Source organism: Rhinichthys klamathensis, unplaced genomic scaffold, assembly GCF_029890125.1.
Source record: "Rhinichthys klamathensis goyatoka isolate OS25496 unplaced genomic scaffold, OSU_Roscu_1.1 h1tg000170l_1, whole genome shotgun sequence".
Lineage (NCBI taxonomy): Eukaryota > Metazoa > Chordata > Actinopteri > Cypriniformes > Leuciscidae > Rhinichthys > Rhinichthys klamathensis.
In genome coordinates, this window is record NW_026606701.1 from 1,072,362 (window position 1) to 1,090,026 (window position 17,665).

Genomic DNA, 17,665 nt, shown 5'->3' on the forward strand with positions numbered 1-17,665 from the left:
AACCATTTTCTCCATCAAGGCCCCCACATGCATTTCTAAAGGTCTCACCCCCAATCTCTAAAGATGATCTCTCCTTCTCCTTTATAGTTATTTGCTCTTTTAAAATATACAGCATCCCAAGTGAAACTCAACTCGCATTCAGATCAGACAGCAGCTTCACACAAGTGTTTATCTATTCTTTCTCTTCATTCTAAATCTCTACATTTAAACTCTTTTCTATCAGTGTCTCACCTTTCAGTGATATTACAACTATTTGTTTCTCCTTCTCCCTTATTAATAATTTTGCTTTGTTTATTTTGTGTCAAGAAAACATTGCTGGTCAGAATTATTTGCCCTCTTGGCAAATATGATCAAAGATGGCTATAAAAAATAAATCTGCATTGTTTATCCTTTTGATATATATATATATATTTTTTTTTTTTAAATGCAAAAATCTAACCTTTCATTGAAGTAAAATAATTGAAAGTGGGGAAATCACATTATGAAATAAATGTTTTTCTCCAAAACAAATTGGGAACAATTTTTATTAAATACTTTTTGCAACCTGCCTTTTCCAAGATAACAGAGTTTTCTCCTATAATGCCTGATGAGTTTGGAGAACACCTGACAAGAGATCAGAGACCATTCCTCCGTACAGAATCTCTCCAGATCCTTCAGATTCACAGATCCATGTTGGCGCTTCTTCTCTTCAGTTCAGCCCACTCACATGGTCAGATGAAAAAAAAAAAAAAAAAGCTTTTTTGGCAGCAAACACTTAATATGGGTTTGGTGCAGACAGGGATAAAAAAGTAACCCATGTGTAAAATGAAATACTCTGCTGTATCTTTAATGCTGTGGGCCTAATTTTCTGCCAGAGGTCCTGGACATCTTGTTCAGATACATGGCATCATGGATTTGATCAAATACCAACAGATAAAAAAATCAAAACCTGACAACCTCTGCTAGAAATATTATAACGGGCCATGTTTAGATCTTCCAACAGGACAGTGATCCAAAAACAAACATCAAAATCAAAACAAAAATGTATCACTGAGCACAGAACCAAGCGTCTGCAATGGCCATCCCAGTCCCCAGACCTGAACCCTATAGAAAATGAGTGGCTGAACTGAAGAGAAGAAGCACCAACATGGATCTGTGAATCTGAAGGATCTGGAGAGATTCTGTACGGAGGAATGGTCTCTGATCTCTTATCAGGTGTTCTCCAAACTCATCAGGCATTATAGGAGAAGACTCAGAGCTGTTATCTTGGAAAAGGGAGGTTGCAAAAAGTATTTAATAAAAGGGCAAATAATTGTTCCCAACGTGTTTTGGAGAAAAACATTTATTTTATAATGTGATTTTCCCCGCACTTTCAATTCTTTTACTTCAATGAAAGGTTAGAATTTTGCTAATTTTTTTAATAAAATATCAAAAGGATTAACAATGCAGATTTATTTTTTACAGCCATCTTTGATCACATTTACCAAGGGGGCAAATAATTCTGACCAGCACTGTATGCTATCTGAACTACACTGTATATTATCTTTAAATAAAAAAATAAAAAACCCTGAATATACAGCAAATATTGAATGGCTGTCAATGGAGAAAAAGGTTTCTGCACCCAGCATCTGCCAGCAGGGGCTTCATGGACCATGCTAATAAATCAATGTTAGACTGATCAACCAAACCTTGACAAAATGAAGAATAGCGTGTGACTGTGCCACTCACCATTAAAGGGCAATTTCTTTAGAAAGAAGTATGTGTGCCTTGAGCTTAGGAAGCACTGGGGCTTGGTGTGAGCACATGTGCTCTGGGTCTCTTTTCTCCTCTCTATCTCTCTTTAACATGTTCTGAGGATGAGGCTGTGAATCATTGCTTAGTATTAACCAATCACAGCACAGAGCAGACCCACACCCCCTTATTAGTAATATGGTATGTGAGCAACATATAAATTAAGTTTCATATTCAATATTACTCTGCCACAGTGTACATTGCTGTTTTGCATTGGGCTATATTGTTGACATATTCTTAGCTGCCCTATTTTGCCCGGTTTTACTTTTAATTTTCAATGCTCCTTTCTGTTGCATTGAACACTGCCATACGAAAGGGAAAAACAATGAGACTTGAGAAAAATGGTTTCAAATGTTTTGACTGAATTTTGATTTAAACGGTTTTAAAGGGATGGTTCACCCAAAAATTATAATTATGTCATCATGTACTCACCTTCATGTCAATCCTGTTTGACTTTCTTTCTTCTGTGAAACATGAAATATATTGTCATCTGTTTTTGACCATAGAATGAAAGTCTTTGGTGTCCAAAAACAACACTTTCATTATTTGGACCAAAAAAAGAAAAGTCTGAAACATGTTTAATAATAACATTTTTGTTGTTCTGCAGAACAAAGAAAGTCATACAGGTTTTGAACAACATGAAGGTGAGTAAATGATGACAGAATTGTAGCTTTTAGGTGAACTATCCTTTAACATTTTCTCAGAATCTGAGCAGAGGTAAGCCAAGCCCTTCTGTTACAGGTCAGATCATAGTCTGGGAGACACGATTCTAGTCTTAGCTCAATTTTGAAAAAGTGTGTAGTTATTGTGTTTTCTCTTTACACAACAGGAATCCAGACTTGATTGTCAAATTGAGTTTGCTCCTCTCTGCTGTATACTACTATATTAGTCTTCCCTAGACAACACACAAAAGGCCAGAGTAATATCATAGCAGTTATTCCGTTTATGCCAGCCCAGACATGAATGATTACAGTGTTCATTGGTCTATTAGCAGTCAGCAGCTCTATTCAATGAATCAGTGAAAGTCAAAGGGAAAGTCTCTAAATAGCATAAGGGCAGCGTGCACATCTAATTGGTTCCTGCATGAATGAGGGTATGAGATGCAAAGTGTGCTTTTGGAAGGAATTGTTAGACAACAGGTAAACACATGAGAGAGAAATTGGTAAGACTCACCTCAGGGCCTTGCTCTCGAGCATGACATGATTCACTGTCCCCCTCCGAAAAGGACCCTGACTCATCACTGGAATTGGTTCCATACGACTGCTCACACTTTATCTTTGGCCGCACCCGTGTGAAGAGAGCATCTGTCCCACCACCTGCCTCCTGCGGGTCAGCGGTGAGACACCGTGTCGCATTGGGGCAAGGCGAGGATGAAAACTCAAACTGTGGAAGGCTGCATGGGGACCCGCCGCTCCCGTCCTCAGCATAAGAATACGACGAACAGGAACTGGAGGTCCGGGTGCGGGTCTCTGAAGGGGGCGATCGCGAGCATACCTTGATTGGCACTGGGCAGCTGGTATTGGGCCTTTGGCGGCAAAGCAGGGGCGGGTCACTGGCTATGGTGCTGGGGGAGTAGGTCTGGGAGCTGGGGAGGGACTGGCTGGCGCCGGCCCACAATCCCTTTGGCATGTGTTCTGAGAGCTCCTTCTCCAATGAGTTTCCGCTGGGATGGGAGTGGGTGGGAGTACCCAGTCGGTCACAGGCCCCTGGGGGGAAGATGACACTGCGGCGGTCCAGCTCCACCTCTTGCTTGCACACACCATCACATGAATCCGACTTCAACGAAAGCCCTGGCGGGAAACCATCAGTGTCTTTGGGGAACACCACAGGCATGCCAAGCTCATTGGCAAGCGAAGGCCTGTAGTCTTTTTTGTGGTCTGCCTGAGTGGTTCCTTTATCCTGGGCATTAATGAGTCTGTTAACAAAAAGCTGCTGGGGTGTGCTAGGCAGGTCCTTATTGAAAAGAGTTCTTAGGCAGGTCGGTGACTTGTTGCTGCCTTTTGGTTGGTCCACTGCGATGGAATCATCCAGCTCCATCTCAGCCACACCGTCCTTTTCACCTCCGTCCTGCTCGTCCCCTGACAGGCAAAGCGAGATGGACTCTTCCTCGCTGCGTGGCTCCTGCTTGATTTGCATCACTGCTGGCCTGCTCATCTCCTTGAATGTGCTTGGAAAACCTGAGGTACTGGTGTGTGAGGAGGCGTCGTTATTGTGCTTGTTGCATGCCCACTGGTACTTCCTGTACTTAGGGCATCGTGGCAGGTCTGAGGTGCCGTGTCGCTCAAAGTCCATCAGCCCATCAGCGAAATCTTCCGTTGCCGCCAGCTGCTCATGGTCTGGTCGCCGCAAGGAGTTCAGGGTCTCTGCACAACGACGAGAGCGTGGAGAACCGGACAGGGTCACTGCAGTTGTCGCTGTTGTCAGCAACTCAGGTTGCATGCTCTCATCCTCCGAGTGATTGCTCTCAGGCGCCATCTTGCGACACAGGAGCAGGCCATCCTCCTCGCTGCGCAGTTGGGCTTCCAGGAAGCGGAAGCAGGAGTCTTCCAGGTTGTGAATGCGCAGGAATTCGGCACAGCGGATGACCTCCTGGATGTTTTCTCTGCTGAGCAGCAGCTTAGCCGTATAGGCAAACTGTAACAATGGAGCGAATCCCCGGGCACTGACCTGCGGACACACACACAGAAAAAACAGGGGAAATTGCCAATGTTACCATCAGCACTGCTATTGTTCAAGGCACTTGGAGTGTGCTGAGAGAACTAGACAGCTCAAATGACCGTAAACAAACACTGTAAAGTGCCAGTTAATCTTTTATCAGGTCGGCACCGAACGTTCTATACAGCGGTGAGTCTGTCAGTTAAGGTCAAGAGACCAGCCTCATTTATGTAACAAAGACATCTGCCATTCCACTCTCTGCTCAAGTTAGCCCTGTAGGTTCAGCTTGGCCCCCTGTTTGTTGCAAATGATATTGCAGTAACATGTAGAAGCATGCAGGTTTGTAAACATAATTTCACATCTATCCCTCAGGTGAGGCACCTTAAAGCATAATAGGCTCTAGGACTCTTACAGCTTATCCCTACTACAGCCATACCGAGCTTGCTGAGAGAGAGAGAGAGAGAGAGAGAGAGAGAGAGAGAGAGAGAGAGAGAGAGAGAGAGAGAGAGAGAGAGAGAGAGAGAGAGAGAGAGAGAGAGAGAGAGAGAGAGAGAGAGAGAGAGAGAGAGAGAGAGAGAGAGAGAGAGAAGAGAGAGAGAGAGGCAGACAGAGAGAGACAGACACAGACAGATATGGAAGCTTTCCATTTGACCTAATGCTAGATAATTAGGTAAATGCCTGCGCCTGCAAAAGCTTGGCTGGCCCACTGTGGTCTTTGCGCTGTAAGGGCAAATGAGTAAGTGAATTTAGACAAGGAAAAAATAATTACCCAAGCTCACAGGTTTTCTTTTCACAGGTGTGAAGCAACTTGTGGGACCTGTAAACGTAGGCTCTATAACTCTCTAGTCTCACCTGTAAACTAGAGCTGTCAATCAAATACAAAATTTGAATGGAATGCTGCTAATTAATAAATCAAGTTAAGCAAACTATCATATTGATCAATATTTGCAGAATAAAGCCTCCAAATGAAGATAAATTAAGACTTCTTATTGTAGCAGCTGAGTAAATCATTTCACAAGAGCTTTAGATGCCAAAACAGCTATTCAAATTGTGTTCTTTCTCTGACAGTGAGTCAGACTCTGCCTGTGCTATGCTGGAGTCAAAACGTCATGGACAGACATCGATGTAGGTGTTGTGTTCTTCGTTCTCAGACACATTACAATGGCTCGACTTTGATCTGGGTCAGCATTGTTCAGTCCACAAAGCGCTCTCTCTTCTCCCTCAATTACGTAAAGTGCTCAACAGCACAAGTGAACTTGTGCTCATAGATGGGAGGGAATGAGATCAACACTTAATGTTCAATGAATGAGGACAAGACACTGTTTACTATGAGTTTGTTTCTTTTGTTGATAGGGACAAACTGCAAACTCTTCATAGATGTTATCATCAGATTTTTTTTTTTTTGTGGTTAGTTTTTGCAGATTATCTCTTTCCTACTATAAAACCAGAACCATAAAATTTGTTTAGTAGATTTTTCCATGTGGATTGTATTTAGAGTCAGGGCCAAGGCATGGAGGGAAAACCCAAGTCTGAGGTTAAAAGGGCTTTTTCGGTTACAATGAGTTGAAACACAGCTGATTACTATAGTGTGGGGAATGTGAAACAAATCAGACACACACAACATACAGACTCCTGATAAAGCTAACTGACGTCTTCTTGATTATAGCAAAATCAAACACAAAAGTGCACATTCCAAGAATTCTGTAGTACCATTTCAAGCCTTCTTTCCTGTAAAACCTTTTGAGGAAATGCAATAGTTCAGTTAAGTCTAAAAAACAAAAAAACAAACAAAAAAACACACACATTTGAATTTTAACTATTAATAAATCAACTATATCTGTATATTTTCAGAAGGAAATACCAGTGTCTGAAAAGCAGGACAAGCACAGTGTTAAACTTTGGGCTTCGGTTCTGTTTTGAAACTTTAATCTTAAAATGTAAATTTGAAATAGAGACAAAGTAAGAAATATTTTCTCTGCTCTAATATAACATATGATTTACAGTCAACTGGATATTATCTCAAAATAAACCCAGACAGGTTGATCAGAATCTTTCTGAAGGGATTTATTTTGTAATAATGATCAGCTGACTGTACATTATCCTCCTTATTATATGGCTTTTTTTGCAAATAAATAAATAAATGCTCATGAAACACTGATTTGGGTCAAAGTGATTGTTCTATGTGAGAAGAAAGATACAGCAGAATGATACAAAAGACATGAAACAAGCTCAGTTATAGGAGATTGGTTGCCAGGGAAAACAGTAAACTGGTTGACATTATACAAAACATTTGACTGTGAAATGCTGTGATTGACTAATCCGAATCAAGAATTCCAGAGATCTGTATACTGATGTATGATAATCTTCAAATGTATAGACTTCCATTCTACAAAGAGCAGAATGAAGAACATATCAAATCTTAAGAAAGGATTAGAATGGATAGATCACATTTATTTTCCATCTCCTTCAGAGATACTCATCCAATCATACACAAACAAAGGATTCTATAGCATCCACAAAATATGCACACAAACAAAACTGATGACTACCGACTCTGAGTCATCCGGGGCTGTCTGTGTCCAGTAGACGCATTATAGTACAGAGAGAGAGAGAGAGAGAGAGAGAGAGAGAGGCTCATCTGCCCGCTGGCAACACAACAGCGCCAATCAGTCACTGCTGAGAGGAAGCTGCTGACTCGTAATCTTTGTGGGGGATGGTGTGTGCTAGTGTGTGTATTGTATGTGTGTACAGTGCCCTATGGTACAGTGTCTATGGGTGTGGGGGAGGATGGCATGTAGAGTGTGCATGTGTGTGAATGGGATGATCATGGCTCTTTGATAGGAAGTGTGTCCACTTAGAGAAAGAAAGAGGAACCAGAAAGAGGTAGAGATTTAATTCAAACATACAATGGATTTTTTTTTTATGGTTAAAGCCATCAGTGCAGCCTTATCAATCAAGATCCTTAAATTAGTGAATATTCACAATATATTCATGATAATTTAGCTGGAGATATAAAATGAAACATTCTGAACATTACGGATGATTTCGATGCAATTCTTCTTTCCGTTATTTTCAATGTTTTAATTACGTCTCTGATTTGACTTTCAGTATTAGAGTTCGATTCATTTCCAAGAATCAGTTCAAATTGTCAATATAAATGAACGGTTTAAATTAATAATTTAAATTAACGTTTCTCTGCATAGGAATTTTCATATATTAAAATGTTTCAGTAAAAAATGTAGCTGAATATTGCTGTTGTTATATTGGAGCATTTAACTGAAACTGGTTCGGTATTCTTCCTAGTGTTAATTTATTCTTCCTTTATTGTTAATGTTTGCTGTTTTAGTTACATTGAAAATGTCCTTGGCTAAAAAAAAAGGAACAAATACATAGATAATTAGAAAATATATTGATCATCATCAAAAAGCGGAAAAATACCTACATTTGTATATTCAAGCTATGCAGCTGTAGTGCTCTCTAATGGGCTCAGATCCGATTGGACATTCCTGGTTGTGATTGAAGGTGGAGAGACACAGTGATGTTGGGGGTGTGAAGGTATGGAGAGGCTACGGCTGACAAACAGCTCTCTCTGCTGGGGGAAAAAGTGCTGAAATGTGTTTTTCAGCTGACATCAGCATCGGCTGCACCATCTGTGACTAGTGTTTCTACGACACACACCATCAGCCTGATGGAGAGAGAGATGAGGGGTGTGGACAAAAAAAAAAAAGGCAAAATGGATGGAAAGGGAGTGAGAGAATGAAGAGCATGGAAATGTGAAAAAGGAATAAAAAGGTGGAGGGGTTAGAATTAAAATGGGATGGGGGATGGGTGATATGGTCTGAGACAAAGGCTTAAAGGTATAATAAAATAAAAATTCATTCATTATTTACTCGCCTGTCTATTTAAAATAGACAAAAATGTAAAGTTGTTTATTCACAGACGATCTTTCCCTTCAGTGAGCTGTTAACCGTTGTGACAGGACCATCGATTCAGTGAGTTGAACTTAAAAACTGGTTCATTTTGAATTATCATTCATGAACAAACCATTCAGAAAGGTTTGTGAATTGAAACAACCGATTCATTAAAAAATGATTTTGTTCACAATTCTGACACGAGGTTGAGTAAATGATGACACAAATTAAATTTTTGGGTGAACTATCACTTTAACAGCGTAGCACTACGAATCCAAACAACAAAAGACAAGATAAAATGTGCTCACAGAAGAGGAAAAATAAAGCACAATTGCAGCTCATTAAGGGACTGACTTTGACATATGAGCCACTGGACCTGTTAACAACATTTATTATGTGGGAAACAGAAAAAGGAGCAAATTTATCTTCACGACAGATCTGGGACAGTTATGCTAATTCAGACTACAGACTATTCTCCCTCACTGGGCCTCAAAAGGGTCATATTGTTACAAAGCAGGAAATTACATGAATTGTATATCATACATCCTGACAACTCCTGACTATTCGGGAATTGTGCCAAGCGATTCCTTCCATGAAAAGGTCGCAGAATGCTATAAACCCCTCACACCTGCCCTCTCGTTCATTCATTCCCTCTCTCTTTGATATTCTGCCTTTCCCCTCTCAGTAGCAGAGACGGCTAATTTATGTAAATTTGCTCCGCCAAATTCCTGCATGTCATGAATGTTAATGAGGCAAAGATCCGCATGACAATGTGGCGAATGCTTTACAGGGTGTCTGAAAAAGTACAAAACCTCTACTGAAGACGGGGGCGCCTGCGATATGAAATCTGCTGACTAACCTGACATTAAACTCCACATGCAGACACAATCAAATGAGCCGCGGTGCAGCACAAAGTCACGGCTCACGCTGAACTGGAATATACGGGGATACGGTAAGGGCATTTATTGACTGTGCTTTAGAACCTACTGAGACAGCATTTTTAGCCATCATTATTGGCAATTTGAATGTTCGAACGCTAAATTGAGGAAGGCATTTCAGTAGGCTTTGAAACACAGACCTTCAAATATGCCACAAATACCACATGTAATAAGGTGGCAGTAGTACATCATTTTAGAATTGTAATGCTGCATAAAAAGTAAGAAAATGTCAAAAAATAATGAAAGGATATTGTAAGGCTCAATGACCTTTTTTTGGGGGTTTAACTATTAATTACATTGATGTGATGTGAATACTCCTCTTTTATGATGAGCATGTATTTCTTTTTTGAGGCATAAAATACAAAATGTCAGGGTGATATGACTGTCCTGATATCATAATGAAGAAAAACAATATAATATATAATATAATAATATAATAAAATTCTTAAAAATAAAAATTCGGCATAACGTTTTATTATTATATATATATTTGAAAGGTTTTGACTGCATAATCACAATTATGTGAACAACATGGAGAAAAAAAAAAACAGGACATGATACTTTATGATAGGAAAGACATGAACAATTAATTTCTAAGAAGTTAATTTAAAGGAACATTTTCATTAATTTTAAGAAGAAAAAAAAGTATTTCCTTTCGCTATTTTCTTTATTGTGGACATCTTGTGCATCAGTGACCCACAAACAGCTAATTATAATTATCTCTCTCTCACACACACACACACACGTTGGGGTTTTTACGTTGTATGGGAACTTTCCATAGAGATAATGATTTTTATACTATACAAGCTGTATATATCTCCAAACTCTAACCCTACCCCTAAACACAACCTTCATAGAAAACTTTCTGTATTTTTACATTTTCAAAAAAACAACAAAACATAATTTAGTTTGATTTATAAGCCGCTTTCCTCATGGGGATCACAAAATAAAAAATTAAATAAAAACATGCCAAGGTCAAACATTTCTGGGCTTACTATCCTTCTGGTCCCCATAAAGTAGGGTTTACCAAGGAAAAAAACAAAAACAAACAAACAAACACACACACACACACACCATTTCAGTTGGTTAAAAGTAATTGGAAAAATAGCTAAGTTAATTCTGCAACATTTGTTTTCAGATACAGATTTTATGTGTCTAAGGTGCCCAAATTCATTTTGTGTCCACTATATAACATCTCAGACATGTACACAAACACACAAAGTCACAAGCAGACGGTAAACACTTGACAGATTTAGAGTTAGCCCTCCCTATAGTGCGATGGATTAAATCAGATACTCTACTGGATAATCCTCTCAAAATGAGGTTTACGATACACAACCAGACAGAGAAAAGGACATGACCTCTCTGTCCTTAAAAGCTAGACATCGCTGCGTCTTTTGGCCTTTAAGTCTCTTTCAGTCTTGTTTCTCTGTTCTCGAGTTATTTCTCTTCTTACTGAGATTTCCATTTAACAGACGGACTTCCTCTCTTTTTGGCTTTCCCTCACAGCCCAACCCCCCCGGCTGTGATAGAAGACAGATCTCCCTCCATCTGCATGATAGGCTGCAAATGTGTGATAGTCTCGTGATGGCATTTATGTAGTCTGTTATTTCCTCTCTGACCTGCTCTATCCCTCAGGATTACCCCTCGACCATCCCAGCCAGGTCCTGACCTGCTCAAAAGCCTCTCACTATGTTTGTGTATATCACCAGTTAACCGTAACACCGGTTAAACATTTAGCCTTTCTCTCAAATGTGACATTTTCTGTATATGATGTGGTCCAACTAATAACCAACAGGGGTGTGTTTGAGAAACCTGTTTGGAAACAGTAAAATTAGTATTGTGATGCTAGTAGCACAGAAATTTAACACTGAAGTTATAAAAGTTCAGTAGCAAAAACAAGCAGAAAAATATAATTCTACAAAAATACAAAGAACATGTAAAAGTAAACCAATAAATGATGGCAACATTTTAGAAAAAGGTTAAATTCATTAACAAATGCATTATGTACCATGCACTAACAATTAACAATACATATTTATACTTATATTAATTTAGGTTAGGTCAATTACTATAAATAATTAAATAAATATACTATTGTTTATTGTTAATTCATTTCCATTCATAATATATTTAGCTTACATTAATTTATACAACTTGAAAATGTAAAAAAAATATATATATATATATATTAGTTTATGTATTATTACAATTGCCACTAAGTGCAAATAGCCCACCTTGTTGGCAAATGCTATTTACACTTGGGGCAGACAAAATTACAGAAGACACTAGATTGTGTACACTCTAAAAAATGCTGGGTTGTTTCAACCCAAATTTGGGTAAAATATGGACAAACCCAAATGTTGGGTTAAAAATGTAATTAAAAAAATTACAGTTGAAAGTGAAAGTTCAGGTTGGGTTAAAATTTTAAATTACATTTTTAACCCAACATTTGGGTTTGTCCATATTTGACCCAAATTTGGGTTAAAACAACCCAGCGTTGTTTAAAGTGTAGGGGTAAGGCGCGTGGCAAAAAAAGTTTGATGCAGATCGACCCGAGGTTCGAATCCACTTTTTGCCGAATTCGCTCAACTTCACTTTTCACTTCACATATCAGATCGGAAAGGCATTTATTTTCAATACAAAAATGAAGAAAATATTCGAAAAATGGAAATAAAGTGTCTACCGTGTGTTTATAGGTTAGGGTTACTGGTAGGTTTAGGGAGGGCTTTATTGTCCCAATAAGGCGGCATCCATTTAATAATTTTAATAAATATAATAATTTACACTCCACGTAATTATTGCATACCGTTTAATGTAGGCTACAACAACAAGGAGGTGCAAATAGTATCTGCAACTATTTATAAGTATAAATATAATCTAACCACTATTTACACTTATTGCAAAGAAAATACTGCTATTTTTACATAGTGTAAATAGAATCTTTTGCTGTTTTCACTTAGTGTAAATAGCAGAACGCTAAGAAATGCTGCTATTTCCACTTAGTGTAATTAGAATCTATTGCTACTTGTACTTAGTGTAAATAAAAGCTATAACTATTTTTACTTAGTGTAAATAGCATTTATCGCTAAGAAAATATGCTATTTTCTCTAAGTGTAAATAGAATCTAGTTGCTATTTACACAGTGTAAATAGCATCTATCGCTATTTTCAGTGTAAATTGCCGCTGCCTTTAAAAAAACGTTTTCTATCTGAATACATGTTAACGTTTACAATTATGTACGAATATATGTTCAAATGTACAATTTATTCCTGTGATGGCAACATTGCACACTAACTAAAGTTGAAAAAGTGACAAAAAGCATAATAGGACCCCTTTAAGAGAAGGAAATCTCTTTTCCAAGCCGAAATGGAACGACCCTCCTAACAGGCCCTTCAGGTTTTGAGGAATGAGGATATTTTGCAATTCAATCTCGTAGGGGTTGTGATTAGTTATGCGTTTTCATGAATGTGTATTTTGCAGTGAATGTGTGTGTATATTTGGGTTTGAGAGTGTTGCAATGGTGCTGAATTTCATGTGGTTGCTGTTCACAAGTGGCTCCATGTGAAAGACTGTAAACTTTATAACAGGAGGTGGTTTGAGGTCGCTGTACAGACTAGTGCTGAATCAGACTAGCCGAGACAGACATACATAAACATACAGACACAGACCGACACTGGCTGTCTAAAGCAATGCTGAATCACAGTGACACAGCTACAGTGCACAGCTGCGGGACTCGATTATGCACACACACACACACACACACACTCACACACTGGAATACATCAATAGTCAAGTCCAATCAAGCTCTGAAGGACTGCATTAAAATAAATTATACTCTGTGAAAAACAGAAAATGGAAAACAGGTAGAAAGGTAGAAAGGATGTTGTACAGGAGGAGTCTTTCTCTAATGATGGGCTAATGACTGTACATTATCCCGCTTGTTATACGGCTACTCGCCAAATACATACGTAAGTGGACATAAAACATTGATTTTAGTTGAATTTATTATATAATATTTACCTGCATGTTATCTAAAAGCTTCTGCTAAGAACAAAGTAGTCCATTACAATGTACAAAATAATTTGCTATAATAGTATTTTGAGCTTTAAACTAACACTGCAACATTATAACAGTAGTAGTAAATATGGCGTGCTCTGAGGTCATTTGCGAGGAATGTCCACGAGAGGAATGATGTCGCCAGTAGCGTCTGCATGAAACAAGAGCGAGCAAATCTGCAGTGCGACAAGATATTCTTTGGTTACGGAAGTATTTTCCCCATTCTTTTTTCCCATAGGGCTTTAAAAAAGTCTTCGTTAACGAGTTATAAGCCTTGAACCCATCCAACCAGCTATGAGGTGAATCAAAATATTACAAACCTGACTTGAATCAAAAAATCATTTGAAAATTGGACAAAAAGTACAAGGCTGTGTACTTTACGGCTTTAATGAGGGAAAGAACTACAATCCATGAAGCATTTTAAAATGATGTCAAATCAAAGTAAAATGATGGGGCAATATAAAACTACTGGTTTACAGAATTGACAGACTTACAGATATGCATATTATGCATGCATAGAAGTCTTTAAGTAGTTTGATAGCATTTGCAGTGCTTCATGCGAGTGTGTGGGCGCTAAAGTGTTCTTCTGCTGTCGTGTTGTGATTGGTGGAGATTTCTCTGCAGAACTATGGGTAATGCAGTGTTTCATCAGGAATTCTGCTGATTAAATGACCGTTTAAAAAATGTGTTGAAATAATGCAGGCTGATGGCTTCAACAATGGCTCATAAAATCATAGCTCACAGTAGGTCGTTTCTTAAAGGTTTGTAAGTTAACGTTTACAATCAATTCCTCTATGGAGAAAATAAATGGGATGTTTACTTCTGGAACCCGACTGTTGCACTTTATTAAAAAATATAAGAACATGTCGGACCGCTGGATGATACGATTAACCAACCAGAACTAAGTATTCCAGAGAGCTGTGCATAATAAGACATAGAGTGCTGAATGATGGTTTTATTACATGACAGCTTTAAGACAACTCTCGAAAGTAATGCATGAGTCACAAGAGGAGCAGTGAGGGGGAAAAAAAGACAGACAGGGATGAAACGGGGATGAAAACATGAGCTGTTGGGTGGTGTCACAAAATAATACAGAAGAGAGAATCACTTGAATCAGCAGAGGTTACACTGGTACGGCAAATTATATGATTAAGGAATATAATAGAGAAGTGAATCAGTTTCCCTTGAAAAGTAGTCACACTTAATACTGTTTATGCTGAACTGCGTCTTATTTACAGATGAAGAACGAACTAAAAGAGAACATCTGTGGCAGATATAAGCTGACAGAGAAAGACCTAACGCACGTTTCATCATGTGGCGAATGGCCAGGTACTGACATAGGGTACTAAAGCGCCAGATAATAAGACCGATTCACACCCATCTGAGTGCAATCTAACTGGTAGATTGCAGCCATCTTGGTAACACCCATTGGCAGTTATTTTTACGTTGTTAATTTGCATTTTAACTACAATACAAGTGCAGACCAAAATCTCTGAAGTTGTTTACCAAGATTCAATTTCAATATATTTCAGATCTGCAATAAAATTGGAGAACCGGAGTTACATAAAGCCAATCGAACGAATGACCAACAACCAACCAACTGCCAAAACTACAAAACTTCTCCCATTCATTTTATGAGTGGTTCACCTTTTGCTGTTACTGTGTTAATGTATTTGGTTGCATAAGTCTAGAAAAATTATAATAAAAAAATGTAACTAATCACGTATCCAAATAAGCTTGCATAGCAAAATAAGTTGGCTTATCAACTTAAAAGGGGAGAAAAAGCTTCCATTATCTTTTAATGTAGACATCAAAGGCAGTGCAATGGTATTTTGATGCAAATTCATGTGTCAATTGGTAATAATTAATACTAAGAAAATATCTGGCCCAGTGTTTATTCCATGTGTTAGACTGGCAAATCACTTGTAAATTACTCAACCTATGTCATGTTAACAATTTTGCATATTGTTGTGCCTTATGCAGTTCATGATCATTTTAATAGAATTCATATGTCAATTTTGTTCAAAAAACTATTTTGGTACGGTGTTGGGTTGCCATTAGTTGTCCAATATAAAATCTGTAAAAGAGCAAAACCATTAGAAAACCACTGATCTAACGTGCAGTTTGTCTCCTAATGACTGTGGCTGGAGGGAATCTATGACCGTCATCAAAGCAAAACCTCTAATGTGATAGTCAAATAATAACCACTGACATAATAACCATATTAACCTGATATCACACCCAAGACGGTAAAAATACGACCTATGCCTTATTCATTTTTTTAGGCATTTAAAAGCTTTAAAGAAAATCTCTTTGTGTAAAGACATGGCAGAAAGTACAGACAGTGATTTCTTCATGGATCTCTTCGTATTGGAATCCTGGAAGTCTAATACAGGGTTTCTTGCATCTCCGTAGGGGGTTGAAGCTGTTTTTCTGTCTCTCTTCATGATCTGATTCCCAACAAAGAGCCGATTAAGGGCCTCTCTCTCTCTCTCTCTCTCCCTGTGCTCAACATTCGCTGGCTAACATAGATGATGTCACTAACCCGATGCGGTCCCCACGACTCAACAATAACAAGGTCATCTGGGAGGGGTGGGGTGGATGTGGGGGGTGTTGCAGAGGGGAAGAGAAGGAGGTGGCAGTGCTCTTTGTTTCACATTTCATCTGCAGTGGATTTTTTTCATCAACCACCCCACCAGCACACCCCCACCACAGCTTAAACCCCCCATTTTTTCTTTGCCATCACTTGCCTCATGTGACATGTAGGGGGCGATGTTCAGCAAACCCTGAATGCTGTGCTGAAATCACTGGATGCTGCGGCGTATGTGCGCGGCACACCGAGCACAAAGTCTATACACATTTACGGCACAGCAGATACACCACCTGAGTCTTTCAAGAGCTGGATACTTTGAATCAACATGACAAAACAAATCATCCATTATTATACAAAAAAAAATACAAAAAAATACAGAAGGCTCTGTAACTAAAAGAAACCGGTTACAAAATATGAAATGCTCCTCAATTTTCTGTGCTATTGAAAAAAGCCTTAAAACAAACAGTACTTTGATCTTATCTGGAGTATGCATGACATTTACCAGTATTAATAGTAAGAGACAGTAACACATTTTCTGTCGCATCTGAGGCGAAGATAAGCACTCTATTAAATCCTCAGACTCTATTTTTTTTTAATCTTTGAAAGATGCGATTCCCTCCTAGTTCACACTCGCACCATATATGAGAGTGAGAGACTGATGAATAATTGATGGAGGAGGCAAGATATGAATGAAAGAAGTATCCCAATTAGCTGGAAGTCTCTAGAACTCCATTAAATCGTATTAAACTCTATATTTCTGCACAGAAAAACCTGTTAACATGTTCCTTCCAAATTCTTAACATTTCTCAATCACAGAACAAGGGCATGCCAATACTCTTCGACAGGCATATTATAGATTATATAGTATTATTATAGTATACACACTAATGTTGTCATAGGCATTGTTATTTTACTGGTTTATATAATTTATTATATTATTTATTAATATTTTAAATTAGCTTTTATTTTTATATTTCAGTAATAGTAATTTTGTTATGTGCTTTTGTCATTTTTTAGTTTTTTTTTTAAAAATCATTGCTTTAATGTATTTGTGAGTTTTAGTCATTTTGGTACTTCAACAAAGGTATTTATTTCAGCTAGTTGTCAAGGCAAAATTTATAATTTTCACTTACATTTTTTTTTAAGTTTAAGTTTATCTTACATTTATGTTATTTTATTTCCACAGAACTCAATTACCAAAAACAAATTTCAATTGTTAATTGTTGTTAGCAATAACACTGGTCGACAGACGCCCACCGTAAACCACATTACAAGCGTCCCACTTCTGAGCATGTACATGTGCGAGAGAATATATGAGCAGAGGTGTGAATACATCACTGGAGGCGTTCTTATGTCACATTAACACCCCTGTGGAAAACCCAATCACTGCAAAAGTCGGAAAGCAGGGGTGTGTGTACATGCATTTCTGTGGTTATGTGAATTGCGATTGTGAAATCCCAGCATGTCCTTGGAGTCCAATGCTGGGCTTGGATCACAGTTTTAATGGTTAAATTTCATTAAATGAGTCAATCACATTGCTTTAACACATCTAGAGGTAGAGAGTGCTACAGTCCGCTTTATAAGTCATGAACCAAACAAGCCAGCTAAATGGTGAATCACAACATTACAAACTTTGATACAATGAAGAAAGGCATGAATTAAAAATGATGTAGAAACTATTGATTTAAATACATTTGTTATATACTGAAACAATATATTTTACATTTATTGTAAAATAT

The 17,665-nt window shown here is 38.2% G+C and overlaps 1 protein-coding gene across 4 annotated transcripts in view; it reads right to left on the reverse strand.

The window, feature by feature from the left end:
- Positions 1–17,665, reverse strand: part of bach2b (BTB and CNC homology 1, basic leucine zipper transcription factor 2b) — a 106,765-nt gene that overhangs the window by 9,955 nt on the left and 79,145 nt on the right. For all 4 annotated transcript variants that reach the window (XM_056259861.1, XM_056259859.1, XM_056259862.1 and 1 more), the window contains one exon: positions 2,944–4,437. In XM_056259861.1, the coding sequence (XP_056115836.1) occupies positions 2,944–4,437 (1,494 nt within the window). The remainder of the gene's footprint in view (positions 1–2,943; positions 4,438–17,665) is intronic.